The 15,321-nt window shown below is 39.6% G+C and overlaps 1 protein-coding gene across 13 annotated transcripts in view; it reads left to right on the forward strand.

The window, feature by feature from the left end:
• The window catches only part of TENM3 (teneurin transmembrane protein 3), a 2,757,765-nt gene that overhangs the window by 2,687,239 nt on the left and 55,205 nt on the right, over positions 1 to 15,321 (forward strand). For 8 of the 13 annotated variants that reach the window (XM_060406900.1, XM_042241437.1, XM_042241441.1 and 5 more), the window contains 4 exons: positions 1,917 to 2,184; positions 3,460 to 3,603; positions 9,564 to 9,813; positions 10,521 to 10,541. In XM_060406900.1, the coding sequence (XP_060262883.1) occupies positions 1,917 to 2,184; positions 3,460 to 3,603; positions 9,564 to 9,813; positions 10,521 to 10,541 (683 nt within the window). The remainder of the gene's footprint in view (positions 1 to 1,916; positions 2,185 to 3,459; positions 3,604 to 9,563; positions 9,814 to 10,520; positions 10,542 to 15,321) is intronic. The other 5 variants (XM_042241442.1, XM_060406903.1, XM_060406902.1 and 2 more) reach the window with 1 other exon arrangement.

Genomic DNA, 15,321 nt, shown 5'->3' on the forward strand with positions numbered 1-15,321 from the left:
GTCAAATTAAATTACCTAGGAGAAACATGTTTTAATGTGTTAAATTACAGATTATTTGTTCCAGTGAAGTAAGCTAATGATGACAAAGACAGAAATCAGTTATTAAAATTAGGAATAACATGATATTTTGAAACAGAGATACAACTCCTGGAAGATCACAGTATATATTCATGAAGGTATCTATAGGAAACCTATCAAATTTATGTAAAATTATTTTGAAAATAAATTAAGACAAAATAAATGATATGCTTTAAGTTATAATCACTTACATTTTCAGGGCCATCCAAGTCACAGAATCTGTTTTTCAAACTAAGCCACCAGTGTTTCACCCCCAATGATACGAAACAGTGAGTTCTGTTCAGATGATTTACCCTGAACCCAAGGGTCCTACTTAAGTTATTAACATTTGTATGACAGACATACATCATTCCTAACTGTTTCATGTGAGAGGAGTTGGGAGGAAGAGAAATACTACTGAACCCTGAGTCGCTATTTTGATTTTTCCAACACGAAAAGGTAGTCCTTTAAGTCTGAGTAATGAATAGGGCAATCTGAGGAAACCTTTGAGAATGCGATTTAATTCTTAGTAGAGAAGGTGATAAGCTCCTGGAGTGGATTCCTAAGGAAAGAGAGCCTTGTACATTACACAAGAGGTAGTAAGCCCAGGTGAAAGTGAAAGCGTTAGTCTCTCAGTCATGTCTGACTCTTTGCGAGCCTGTGGACTGTACCCCACCAGGCTCCTCTGTCCATGGGATTTTCCAGGCAAGAATGCTGGAGTGGATAGCCATTCTCTTCTCCAGGGGATCTTCCTGACCCAGGAATCAAACCCAGGTCTCCTGCATCGTAGGTGGATTCTTTACCATCTGAGCCACCAGGGAAGCCTGAGCCTAAGAAGAGCCACTATTAGTAACCAAACGAATAGGAGCACCATTAGCAAGTAGAATCTGAATTATTTGGATTTATTTTATATACAGCATAACATAGATTTTTTTCAAAATATTGAAATCCTGTTTCGGCATAATGTATTTTGCATATATCAGGATAAGTTTATTGGCATTCATTGAGCATGTCACACTGATGGGTAAATTGTGGAGTTAAGAATATGATTTTTAAAATTTGTAACATAATTTTTATGCAGGTAATTATGTTAACTCTTTATGCTCATTTCAACTCAAACTGTATATCGAGCGTCTTTTGCAGACATTCAACATACATTAATTGTTCTCGGGGGGGAAATTTATGCAACTTGAAAATATTAGTTCATGTACCATCATATCAAAAATCAGCGATGAGTCCAAGCTCAGTGTTTAACTAATTGTGGGAGTGTGCTATTGTTATATTACCTTCCAACGTGAATATGGAGTTTGCTACAGTTTAACCCAAGAAAATTGGTCTGTTTTGTTACCATTCCTGTCTTTCTAGGCTGTGACCAGTCAGCTGATGAGGCCGTAGACGTAGGTTTAACCCCTAAATGAGCCAGCTGGCACGGGCCAGATCTTTGGCCTGGGCCATATTTCTGTGCTGAGCGAACCATCTTACAAACGTCTGCTCTAATTCTCCAGGGCAACGGGGGTGAAAGATGGGTTAGTGAGAATCCACTGTGACTATAAACTAACAAGTCAGTGCATGTCAGCCTGATGGAGCAGTCACAAAATTTCCTGTATTAGAAGTAACACCTGAACTGTGATTAATTCAAGATAAATGACAGGAAGCTTTTAGGAGGAGAAAAATTGAGCTGGCAGCAGCATTATTTTTAATTATTGAATAAGATAACATCTCAAATGCGTTTTTGTGGATAGTGACTCTTTAGGATCTTATCTTATTGTTAATTGTTTTGCTGCGTCCTTTTAAATGTATTTTACCTAATAGTCGTACGTGATCCCTGTTGGCAACTTCTGCTTTCTTTTTAAACCTAGGTCCTCCACGAAGAAACCACAATTCCAGGAACAGACTTGAAACTTTCCTACCTGAGTTCCAGAGCTGCTGGGTATAAGTCAGTACTTAAGATCACCATGACCCAGTCTGTTATCCCATTTAATCTAATGAAGGTGCATCTGATGGTGGCTGTCGTAGGAAGACTCTTTCAAAAGTGGTTTCCTGCATCACCAAACTTGGCCTATACGTTTATATGGGATAAAACAGATGCATATAATCAAAAGGTCTATGGTCTGTCTGAAGCTGTTGGTAAGTCCCTTGTAAATGTATTATATTCTGCACCAAAAACACTGTCTTGAACTCAGAATTAACATGAAATTCATTATAATCCAAGGAAATCCATGGATAAGCAGAGAGGGTGACAGTAAGGTTGCCTAGAATGGTTGTAAATGGTTGGTTTACCACAGGAAAAAGAAGTGTATTCCATATGATGAAAGGGAATGTGAAATTTCAGGTTTTCATATCCTTTTTTTCATGTTTTTTTTCCTCATCACGTCCCTTCCTTTTTTCATTTTCTTCTTTCCTTTATAATTTTATCTCAATTTTCATTAACCTTTTTTACATTTTCAGTATCTAACAACATGTAGTTTCAAATCATAATGATATTTTAATATGACATCAGACAACATTTGTGTCCAAAAATTATGTCAGCTCTTCTGACTGGAAGGACCAGTCACTTCAGCAGAATGATATTCATGAACCATCAAACCAGTTGCTTCCCCGCATGAAGGGACAATGCAATCAGAGTTTGATCTGTTGAGATACACACACTGTGGCTCCAGGCTCAGGCTCAGAATACCAAAAACTAAAGGAAAAGATGTTACCTGAAAATACAGTAGGCATTTTATCTTGAAATTAACATGTAATTTGGACTGGAATTTGTTCAGATCAGATAATTGCCTCTTCTCCCTTCACTTTGTTCTAAATTTTAAAATCCATGTTTCATTGTGAACTCTGAAGTTTTCCTTCTGAGACTTGTTCCTATTAATCTGCTGCTAATTTTATTGTTTATTCCTGATAAGAGCATGTGAATATAATGTTGTAACCTGGCTATTTGTTTGCTCTATTAAACCTTACTTAGCATAAATATTTTCTATAGCTTAATACTCGTGGAGCCTAAGCATCTCTAATTATTCAGATAGTAAATAGTACTTTTTGTTGTTATTGTCTGATCACCATTTGGGGCTGATTTATCCGATCTAACTAATAATGACTTCTCCAGTTGCTCAACCTGAGCTTCATTTTGTACTACGGACCCTTTGTGAAAAAGTGGTGTAGGGAAAAATACTAGTTTTCTATTAAGTCAATACAAAAATAATATTTGGAGACTTTTTTTCTTTTTTCAAAAACCACCTTTTATATGATCAAATCTTCTCATATAAAAAAATAGACTCTGTTCACAAATAAGTGGAAATATGGTCTCCAGAGCACATCTGTGAAAAAAGCAGTTTTATCAAGATAATAAAATAAATTGCATTTCTGCCTGTGGTTGGGAAAATGAACCATGATTTTTTCTGATTCTAGTGTCAGTAGGATATGAATATGAGTCGTGTTTGGACCTGACTCTGTGGGAGAAGAGGACTGCCATTTTGCAAGGCTATGAATTGGATGCTTCCAACATGGGCGGTTGGACATTAAATAAGCATCATGTGTTGGATGTTCAGAATGGTAAGAGCTTGTCCACAGATAGTTAATATTATTCACTTTCAAACCAGTTAAATTGGAGCAACATTTTATCCCATGCATGCTATAGGATCAGAATTAGCAAGGGGACAAAAAGTATATTTTTAAAGACTGCAGGGAATTCCCTGGTGGTCCAGAGGTTAAGACTCCATGCTTCCACTGCAGGAGACATGGGTTTGATCCCTGATTGGGAAACAAAGTTCCCACATGCCACATTGTATGACCAAAATAATAAATAGATTAAAAACTATAAAAGCTTAAAATGGAAACTATGTAATATACTTCACAGTGTTCATAGTCTCATCACCAACATAGTTTTCCTGGAAAGTACTGCAGTTGATCCAGAGTGCTTTAGGTAGGTTTATGAAAAATGGAGGGAGGGATTTTTTAAGTAAAGAAAACTAAAATTCCAAGAAAACTAAAATTCCATCCATCCAAGTGGCTTTATAAAAATATTTCTAATAGATTTTAATCTTTAAAAAAAAGTAGTCCATTCTCAGTATCTAGAATTTTTACAGTTCTTCTTAGATGGCATTTCAGGGAAAGAAAAACTTCTCCCACTCAAACTGGGTTGCATATACTGTTTTTTGACTTTACAAATATTAGGAAAAAATACTCTGGAAAAAAGAAAGCAAGAATCAAAGAGTATTACTTGTTGTACATCTGACAGATAAATATGCTCTGAGAAGCACATGTCAGATCTCATAAATCAAGAAATATAAATTACTTGCAAAATGTGACCAACTTCATGTCATAAAGAACATTAATTACATTAAACAAATTATGTTGTCTTTGCTGTATTTCTAACATTTACCCACATCCTGGCTAGCTTCCCTGGTAGCTCAGCTGGTAAAGAATCCACCTGTAATGCAGGAGACCTGGGTTTGACCCCTGGGTTGGGAAGATCCCCTGGAGAAGGGAAAGGCTACCCACTCCGGTATTCTGACCTGAAGAATTCCATAGACAGCATAGTCCATGGGATTGCAAAGAGTCAGACAGAACTGACCAACTATCACTTTTACTTTCTTTGGCTACATCTCAGATAATATACAGGTACATTCCCATAGAGAGGAACCTGGTGGGCTACAGTCCATGGGGTTGCAAAGTCAGACACAACTTAGCGACTCAACAACTTTGCTAGAAAGGCAGAACCCTAAGGTAACTTGCTCTAAAATAAGAGACGCCAAGGGAACATTTCATGCAAAGATGGGCACAGCTAAGGACAGAAATGGTATGGACCTAACAGAAGCAGAAGATATTAAGAAGAGATGGCACGAATACACAGAAGAACTTAATGACTATACAAAAAAGATCTTAATGACCCAGATAACTGCAATGGTGTGATCACTCACCTAGAGCCGTACATCCTGGAAGGCAAAGTCAAGTGGGCTTTAGGAAGCATCGCTACGAACAGTGCTAGTGGAGGTGATGGAATTCCAGTTGAGCTATTTCAAATCCTAAAAGATGATGCTGTGAAAGTGCTGCCCTCAATATGCCAACAAATTTGGAAAATTCAGCAGTGGCCACGGGACGTGGAAAAGGTCAGTTTTCATTCCAGTCCCAAAGAAAGCCAATGCCAAAGAATGTTCAAACTACCTCACAGTTGCATTCATCTCATGCAAGCAAGGACTTCCCTGGTGGCTCAGAGGTTAAAGTGTCTGCCTGCAGTGTGGGACCTGGGTTCGATCCCTGGTTCAGGAAGATCCCCTGGAGAAGGAAATGGCAACCCACTCCAGTATTCTTGCCTGGAGAATCCCATGGACGGAGGAGCCTGGTGGGCTACAGTCGCAAAGAGTCGGACACGACTGAGCGACTTCACTTTCATTTTCATGCAAGCAAAGTAATGCTGAAAATTCTCCAAGCCAGGCTTCAACAGAATGTGAACCAAGAACTTCCAGATGTTCAAGCTGGATTTAGAAAAGACAGAGGACCAGAGATCAAATTGCCAACATCCACTGGATCATCGAAAAAGCAAGAGAGTTCCAGAAAAACATCTACTTCTGCTTTATTGACTATGCCAAAGCCTTTGACTGTGTGGATCACAACAAACTGTGGAAAATGCTTAGAGATGAGAATATCAGACCACCTGACCTGCCTCCTGAGAAATCTGTATGCAGGTCAAAAAGTAACAGTTAGATCCAGACAGGGAACAGTGGACTGGTTCCAAATTAGGAAAGGAGTACGTCAAGGCTGTCTATTGTAACCCTGCTTATTTAACTTAAACGCTCAGTTCAGTTCAGTCACTCAGTCGTGTCCAACTCTTTGCAACCCCATGAATCGCAGCACGCCAGGCCTCCCTGTCCATCACCAACTCCTGGAGTTTACTCAAACTCATGTCCATTGAGTCGGATGTATGCATAGTACATCATGAGAAATGCTGGGCTGAGTGAAGCGCAAGCTGGAATCAAGATTGCCAGGAGAAATACCAGTAACCTCAGATATGCAAATGACATCACTCTTATGGCAGAAAGTGAAGAACTAAAGAGTCTCTTGATGAAAGTGAAAGAGGAGAGTGAAAAAAGCTGGCTTAAAATTCAACATTCAAAAACCAAAGATCGTGGCATCTGGTCCCATCTTGATGGCAAATAGATGGGGAAACAGTGGAAACAGTGACAGACTCTATTTTCTTGGGTTCCGAAATCACTGCAGATGGTGACTGCAGCCATGAAATTAAAAAACACTTGCTTCTTGGAAGAAAAGCTAAGACCAACCTAGTCAGCATATTAAAAAGCAGAGACAGCACTTTGCCAACAAAGGGCTGTGTAGTCAAAGCTATGGTTTTTCCAATAGTCATGTACAGATGTGAGAGTTGGACCATAAAGAAAGCTAAGCATCGAAAAACTGATGCTTTTGAAATGTGGTGTTGGAGAAGACTTTTGAGAGTCCCTTGGACTGCAAGGAGATCAAACCAGTTAATCCTAAAGGAAATCAATCCTGAATATTCATTGGAAGACTGATGCTGAAGCTGAAGCTCCAATACTTTGGCCATCTGATGCGAAGAACTGACTCATTGGAAAAGACCCCGATGCTGGGAAAGATGGAAGGCAAGAGGAGAAGGGGATGACAGAGGATGAGATGGCTGGATGGCATTATGGACTTGATGGACATGAATTTGAAAGCCTTGTGCCAGCCATGCCAGTGGCCGCTCGTGATAAAATTCTCTAAGGTTGTGACTTCCCTGGTGGTCCAGCGGTTAAGACGGTGCTGCCAGTGCAGAGAATGTGGGTTCAGTCCCTGTCGGGGAACTAAGATCCCACATGCTACATGGCATGGCCAAAAAATTGAAATAAATAGAGGATACATTTTGACAGTCTCTCCAATTCTATTTCGCATGGTTTGACATATTGCCACATTCCTCCTATTGCTGTGAAACTTGCCCAGTCGTGTCTGATTCTTTGCAACTCCATGGACTGTAGCCCACCAGGCTCCTGTGGATGGGATTCTCTAGGCAAGACTGCTGGAGTGGGTAGCCATTCCCTTCTCCAGGGGACCTTCCCAACCCAGGGATCGAACCCAGGTCTCCTGCATTGCAGGACAGATTCTTCACCACCTGAGCCACCAAGGTAGGTTCCAGAAGTTCTTTATAAACAAACCCGGAGAAAAACCTCCACGTGTTTTCATTATTATGAGATTTTAGGGTAAAGTTCATAACCAGTTAGCCACAGAATTTCACCCAAGAAATTATGAACCAGTAAAAAGACTACAAGCCAGGAGCTTCAGGAAAAGCCATATGTATGATATTCAGCACTCAGTGTAATATTCAGAAAGAATAAGAAACTCATAAATATTCTGTGCGTGGATACATTTAATAAAAATACACATACACGTTCTTCCAGAGAATAATAGATGGTTAAATTTTATTAAAATAACAGGTCAGATGTAAAAACTGACCCCCAATTCCATCCTCCCCAAAAAGTTATAAATGATAAAATACATATTATTTTAAAATGCGAGGTAACCTACTTCACAGAGTGAACTGAATGTGATTTCAAATGTTATCCCAGAGCAGTTTGACAAGTAGTGGCTTTTCAAAGTGACGTGTGTCTAATCGAATAAACAAAGTGATTTGTAATCGTGACAAGGTGGACGAGCAATGGAAATACAGTAAGAAAGACAAGAAGGCGAAAACATAGACAGTGACAGGTGTTTGCGCAAGCACCCTGGAACATGGAAATAAATATTCTAATGTTCATCTTTCTATTCTGTCATAATAGAGGAGAATCATGGAAGACCGATCGTCCTGAGTAATGACTGAGTGAATCAGATGCAGGCGAGCCATAGGCTGACTTGTAGGATTTTCTGATGAAAATTACAGAACTGGCTGTTCTAGGAAATTATAGTTCCATCACTGTCAAATAACGCAATCACAGAAAGATCTTAGGGATCATTAATGTAGTCTTTGAATATTCAAGGAAAAATGCCTTTTGTCTGTTGTTATGATCAAGCCTTATTTAGATGATTTTCCCTAAATGTGAATAAACTTGTTTTTTTCAGTCCTGATTTCTTTATGTAAATGGGCCATGATTATTACATCACCCATGTAGCAGAGCATTAGAAAAGTAATGGCAGAATTCACCTAAAATGTGCTGAACTGTAAGAGGAACACGATTATTCTGCTTTCTTCTTCACTTTAAAATTATTCCCAAGTGGGAAGAAAAAACACACTCTCAGACTTCCTGTTGGGACTTTCTTGGGATTGATTCTTTTCACAGTATATCTGTTTAAAAAGTATAAACAGCAGGTGGTTTATAGATAATAACATATTGAGAAGTCTCTTGAACATGTGGAACAATAACAGCTGGCCATCCAGTTACATCGTAGCAAAATGCAACCAGTGAACTATGTTTAATAATGGTAAATGAGTAAAATTAGAATCTCCACTCACATGTAGTTTCTCACTTTGAAAATATTTATTTAGGATTTTTTTTTCTCAGCTTTTCGTTGACCAAAATGGAGCAGACTGGCATCTTGCCTTAAAAATTATTGGTATTTTCATGTCTAAAAACAAAACTCACTTTAAATGATAAACTGCCCTTCCCAATTTTGTAATGTCTGAAATTTTGAATAATTACATGTGCATACATTTTCATATCAAGTTGAAGTATAAGCGAGAAAAATGCTGTTTCATAGTATAGTAATATGTTAGAGGTTTGATATACATTTTCTAGCTTTGTTTTCTGTAAAGTGTATTTAATCTTTTAAAAATCAGTGATAAACTCCTAAAGAAGAAAGTCATATTGTTGGCACTTATTTTTATTAGTTGGATTCAAATGGAATGTTTTCAACATCATTTAACAATTAGGCAAACTTGCTGCCCCCTAAAGAGACCTGGGTTCAATCCCTGAGTTGGGAAGATCCCCTGGAGAAGGGAAAGGCTACCCACTCCAGTATTCTGGCCTGGAGAGTTCCCTGGACTATACAGTCCATGGGGTCGCAAAGAGTCGGACAGGACTGAGCGACTTTCACTCTCAAAGAACATTGTGTAGAGATGGCTGCACACTTGGCTGCGTGCACATCAAGGTCATCCGGAGAGTTTTTAAAAATCTCAGTGCCAAGGCTGCACCCCAGATCAATTACATCAGAATCCCTCGAGGTGAGATCCTAGCATGAGTAGTTTATACAACTTCCCTGTCAGTTCCAACATGTAGCCAAGTTTGAGAATCACTGGTGTCGAGAACTCAGTTTCTAATTTTTCTTGTTAGACCTTTGTTTCTTTCACCAGACATTCTTTAAACCCATAATGGTTAGCATTTTTTGCTCTCTCCTATATCTTATTATATAATATTTTACAGTGGGTCATTGAATGGAGCTTTTTCTGGTAGAACTTTAGATAAAAGTTTTCCCAGTCCAAATCGAAAAGGCACCAAACTGTGGCTTCTGTACTGAACCTGGTGACTTTTCAACTTTACTCCTTTTATCATAAGAAAAATTTTTATCTCATCCAGGTATCCTATACAAGGGAAACGGGGAGAATCAGTTTATCTCCCAGCAGCCCCCCGTGGTGAGCAGTATCATGGGCAACGGAAGAAGGCGCAGCATCTCATGCCCGAGCTGCAACGGTCAAGCCGATGGTAATAAACTCTTGGCCCCGGTGGCGTTGGCGTGTGGGATCGACGGCAGTCTGTACGTGGGGGATTTCAACTATGTTCGGCGGATATTCCCTTCTGGAAATGTAACAAGCGTTTTAGAGCTAAGGTATGTCTCTCCTTATTTTGGGGTTTTGATCATAGTGAAACGTGCTTTTATTTTAAAATAATGTTGCATATGGTGTACTAATTTATTTACTTAAACATACCTTTCTAGTGTTTAAAATTCTCCTTGGAAAGCAGTGAAATTCTTGGTTCAAATTTGGAAAAGCCCAATGCATGTATATTGTGCCGTAACTGTATGAAAGAATGTAAAATAACCTAGTATATAAAATCTCACTGATTCCAGTGAATTTTCTGTACTCCAATAAGCTAGAACTATGGGTTTTAAATTTCTATAGTTATCTTTAGAAAAATCTTGTGATATAAGTTGTTATACTTTTATTTCACATTGGTTGAAATTAAAGCGTAAAATATTTTCCTACAATATTAGGACATAACAGTAAACAAACTAAGCCTGTAACTTTCAACTAGAATATCAAATCTTCAAGTTGGGTTAACTCATTAACCATAATGCCAGTAGTTAAAGTTAACAAATTGCTGCTTTTGCTTTGTTCATTTAAGCATGTTTATCAAAATCATTCTGTTCTATAAATTGTTTGATAAGCCTTGACCTACAAAATTCATTCCAGTGTTAGTTCTGCTTAAGTTAGCAATTTTCCATAAAATAACTAAAATCTCAGTATTCAGTTCCTTATATAGAAACCTTTTCTAACTGTGCTTTTTTTCTCCACCTTTTTATCTGCTTCCACCAAGAAATAAAGATTTTAGACATAGGTAAGCATCTTGCTTAAAGGTTATTGTGTATTTTTGGATGTCCTTTGTATGTGTCAACTTGACTCTCTGACATTGTTTTCTAAGCACATTCTATCATGAGAGGAAATTCAGCAGCAGAGAACATCTGAGGAATGAAAACTGCACAAATGAACTATTATGATACAGCATATTGCAAAGCCTATATTGTGCAGTATAATTTGAGAAATATTTTTGAGTTGGCTAACAGATTAAATTTTGTCGCAGAAAACCATTATAATGAGCATCTCTGTGTGACAAAAAAGAAACCTGTAAATTTCAGGTACTGACTAAGCCATATTGAACAGAACAACATTTGAAGCACAGTTGGGAGAGTTTGAGGAGTGTTCGGTTTGACCAATAGCCTGGGCAGATCTGCATTATGGGGCCCAAAGCTTATGAATAAGGGGCCTAGGTTAAAGAAAAAGAACCTTAAGATAGTTTACTTTGGAAAATTTTTTAAAACATAAGATCTCATGAACATGCTGCCAGGGGCCCTTGGACTTGGAAGGAACTTATACAGGGGGAGGAGCCCTAAAGGTTAAGCTTTACTGACTTCCTGGTAAATTCATTGCTGCTGTAGTTTAAATTGTGTATTTCAGTTCAGTTCAGTTCAGTCGCTCAGTCGTGTCCAACTCTTTGCAACCCCATGAATCGCAACACGCCAGGCCTCCCTGTCCATCACCAACTCCCGGAGTTCACTCAGACTCACATCCATCTAGTCGGTGATGCCATCCAGCCATCTCATCCTCTGTCGTCCCCTTCTCCTCCTGCCCCCAATCCCTCCCAGCATCAAGGTCTTTTCCAATGAGTCAACTCTTTGCATGAGGTGGCCAAAGTATTGGAGTTTCAACTTCAGCATCAGTCCTTCCAGTGAACACCCAGGACTGATCTCCTTTAGGATGGCCCGGTTGGATATCCTTGCAGTCCAAGAGACTCTCAAGAGTCGTCTCCGACACCACAGTTCAAAAGCATGAAATCTTCGGTGTTCAACTTTCTTCACAGTCCAACTCTCACATCCATACATGACCACAGGAAAATCCATAGCCTTGACTAGATGGACCTTTGTTGGCAAAGTAATGTCTCTGCTTTTGAATATGCTGTCTAGGTTGGTCATAACTTTCCTTCTAAGGAGTAAGCGTCTTTTAATTTCACAGCTGTAGTCACCATCTGCAGTGATTTTGGAGCCTAAAAAATAAAGTCAGCCACTGTTTCCCCATCTATTTCCCATGAAGTGATGGAACCGGATGCCATGATCTTCATTTTCTGAATGTTGAGCTTTAAGCAAACTTTTTCACTCTCCACTTTCACTTTCATCAAGAGGCTTTTTAGTTCCTCTTCACTTTCTACCATAAAGGTGGTATCATCTGCAAATCTGAGGTTATTGATATTTCTCCTGGCAATCTTGATTCCACCTTGTGCTTCTTCCAGCCCAGCATTTCTCATGATGTACTCTGCATAGAAGTTAAATAAGCAGGGTGACAATATACGTCAAGGAGTATGACAATAAGTACGTCAAAGAGTCTTGACGTACCCCTTTTTCTTATTTGGAACCAGTCTGTTGTTCCATGTCCAGTTCTAACTTTTGCTTCCTGACATGCATACAGATTTCTCAAGAGGCAGGTCAGGTGGTCTGGTATTCCCATCTCTTTCAGAATTTTCCACAGTTTATTGTGTTCCACACAAAGGCTTTGGCATAGTCAATAAAGCAGAAATAGATGTTTTTCTGGAACTCTCTTGCTTTTTCCATGATCCAGTGGATGTTGGCAATTTGATCTCTGGTTCCTCTGCCTTTTCTAAAACCAGCTTGAACATCTGGAAGTTCCCGGTTCATGTATTGCTGAAGCCTGGCTTGGAGAATTTTGAGCATTACTTTATTAGCATGTGAGATGAGTGCAATTGTGCGGTAGTTTGAGCATTCTTGGGCATTGCCTTTCTTTGGGATTGGAATGAAAACATATTTTCCAGTCCTGTGGCCACTCACTGCTGAGTTTTCCAAATTTGCTGGCTTTAAACCCCATTTAAACTGTATATTTTCCTAAGTTGAGAGAATTAATAGATTTGAGTTTTAAGAAGTAGTGTTTCCACTGACATTATTATGGAGGAAAAGACTTTCTTCAGGGCTCAGAATGAATGTCACTGAAGCAAATATATAGGCTCCAAAGTTTTCCAGATTCTATTTGCTCTGTACACTTAGCTGAGAAGGTACAGGACAAGCTTGTATAATGTATGGGCACTTTTAACTGAGAAGGTTTCCTCAGGACAGCAAAAAAGAAAGGGGGGGGGTATGTTTTAAAGGAAAGCTAGCAAAAGGAAAAAAAGGCAAGGTATATTGGACATGCTCAATCTAGCTTGGCCATTAAAATAACTAATACAATGATATTGGATAGAAAAGTTAGTGGTAATTAGCGTGAAGTCCTTGAGATGAATAAATCCCTGTGACTCAATTAAACCTTTGTGTAGAGATTGCCAACTAGGAAATAAAAAGCAAAGGTCAGCTGAAAGGTGTGTAGCTGTCACATATCCATACGACCCATAGCCACAGTCCCAAGGCCTTCACCTAAGCTCCCCTGTTGATCTTACCTATCAACTAATAGCCCAGCCACATGCAGAAACTAGCACAGAATTTCTCCAGACTTCTGAGCATGAAAAGCTCTGCTGTTAGAAATATCAGCTCTGCTGTTAGTTGAATATCAAAATTGTTCTGGCCTGGTCTTTTTAGTAACTGTGGAGAAGAGAAGACAAGCTGATGTGTATACCAACTAAATGCGGAAACGCTGGAGGCGAAACAGAAAAAAATGATCAAAACAGCCACCTTTTTAACAGGCTGGGCTGTTCCAGGCCAGGCACAGTGCCAGATACACAATGTCTCACACCCACACAGCAGCCCTTCAAGGTTACACAGGAACTAAGAGAGGCTCAAGGAGGTTATGCCTCTTCCCCCGAGATACGTAACTAAGAAATGGGGAACAGAGATTTGAACCAGTCTGAAAAGCGTGTTCTTTACGCTATACCACATCAATTCAGTTCAGTTCAGTTGCTCAGTCACATCCTACTCTTTGCAGCCACATGGACTGCAGCATGCCAGGCCCCCCTGTCCATCACCAATTCCCGGAGTTTACTCAAACTCATGTGCGTTGAATCAGTGATGCCATCGAACCATCTCGTCCTCTGTCATCCCCTTTTCCCGCGTTCAATCTTTCCCAGCATGAGGATCTTTTCCAATGAATCAGTTCTACACATCAGGTGGCCAAAGTATTGGAGTTTCAGCTTCAACATCAGTCCTTCCAATGAACACTCAGGACTGGTCTCCTTTAGGATGGACTGGTTGGATCTCCTTGCAGTCAAAGAGACTCTCAAGAGTCTTCTCCAACACCACAGTTCAAAAGCATCAATTCTTCGGTGCTCAGCTTTCTTGAGAATCCAACTCTCACATCCATACATGACCACTGGAAAAACCATAACCTTGACTAGACGGACCCTTGTTGGCAAAGTAATGTCTCTGCTTTTTAATATGCTGTCTAGGTTGGTCATAACTTTCCTTCCAAGGAGTAAGCATCTTTTAATTTCTTTACACTACACCACATAGTCAGTTTTCATCTGTCTAAGCAGCCAGGTTTCTATAGGCTAATTCCCTGGATTTATAAAAAGCTAGATTTATTTCACAATCATTTGATAAATTACGTAGAACTGTCATCTCTCTAGAAAAAAATCTGTGAGATTAGAGCTACATTATTAACAATACTTTGTGCAATGAACTCATTATGTACTAGCCCACGATGTTTGGCAGTGATGCTCATTGTAATCCCTCTCTCATGATCCTTCTCTCTACAGTATCCCTGCTAAACATGGACTCTTGCATTTGCTTTATGTACCATCCGTGTAAAATACAATGGTTTAGGTTTTAAATTGATACCCATCTTTATTAAAACTGTGTTGACTGATCACTTACCATGTGCTGGGTTCTTGGACAGATTGTAGTATTGAGATAAAGCCCATGCTCTCAGAACTCACAATCCAGTAGGGAGAAGATGTACCTGTAACAGACTAAATGACATCATCAATGTCACTCTTTGACACCTGATCACATGGCTTGCATTTCAAGAGTAAACGTGTGGAGGCTTCTCTGGTGGCTCACGTGGTCAAGAATCTGCCTGCAACGTGGGAGACCAGGTTTGATCCCTGGGTCAGGAAAATCCCCTGGAGAAGGGAATGGCAAACCATTCCAGTGTTCTGGCCTAGAGAATTCCATGGACAGAGGAGCCTGACAGTCCATAGGGTCGCAAAGAGTCAGACACTACTGAACGACTAACACTTTTTCACTTTCTGTGAAGGGAGAGATTACGGGGAAGTGGGAGTGTGTTTAAGAAAAGTTTCCTGGGAGGTTGATTTGACGCAGGTCTAAAATGAAATCTGCTGACACAGAACAACCAGGAGAAGGGCGAGCAGTCATGAAGAAAGAATATAGAACAAGTCAAGTTACTTGCTCCAAAGAGATGAGTGGCACATGTTCTGAAAGAAACCCAATCCAGCTCAAAATTATGACAACATCAAAGTGACCGTGTTGGTAGTAATGAGATCAGTAGGAAGGCAGGTTAAGGTCAGAGAGCTCAGGGCCTTGATGGCTCTAAGGAGTTGCTCTCTGGTCCTGCAGAGTAGCAGACAGTGGGGAACCATGGTCTGATTTTGAACAAGATAGCAGCATCTCAGAGTGGCCTTTTAGGAAGATGAATCTGGTGTCAGTGTCCACGATGACGTGAAGATC

This window comes from Ovis aries, chromosome 26 (assembly GCF_016772045.2).
Source record: "Ovis aries strain OAR_USU_Benz2616 breed Rambouillet chromosome 26, ARS-UI_Ramb_v3.0, whole genome shotgun sequence".
Taxonomy (NCBI): Eukaryota; Metazoa; Chordata; class Mammalia; order Artiodactyla; family Bovidae; genus Ovis; species Ovis aries.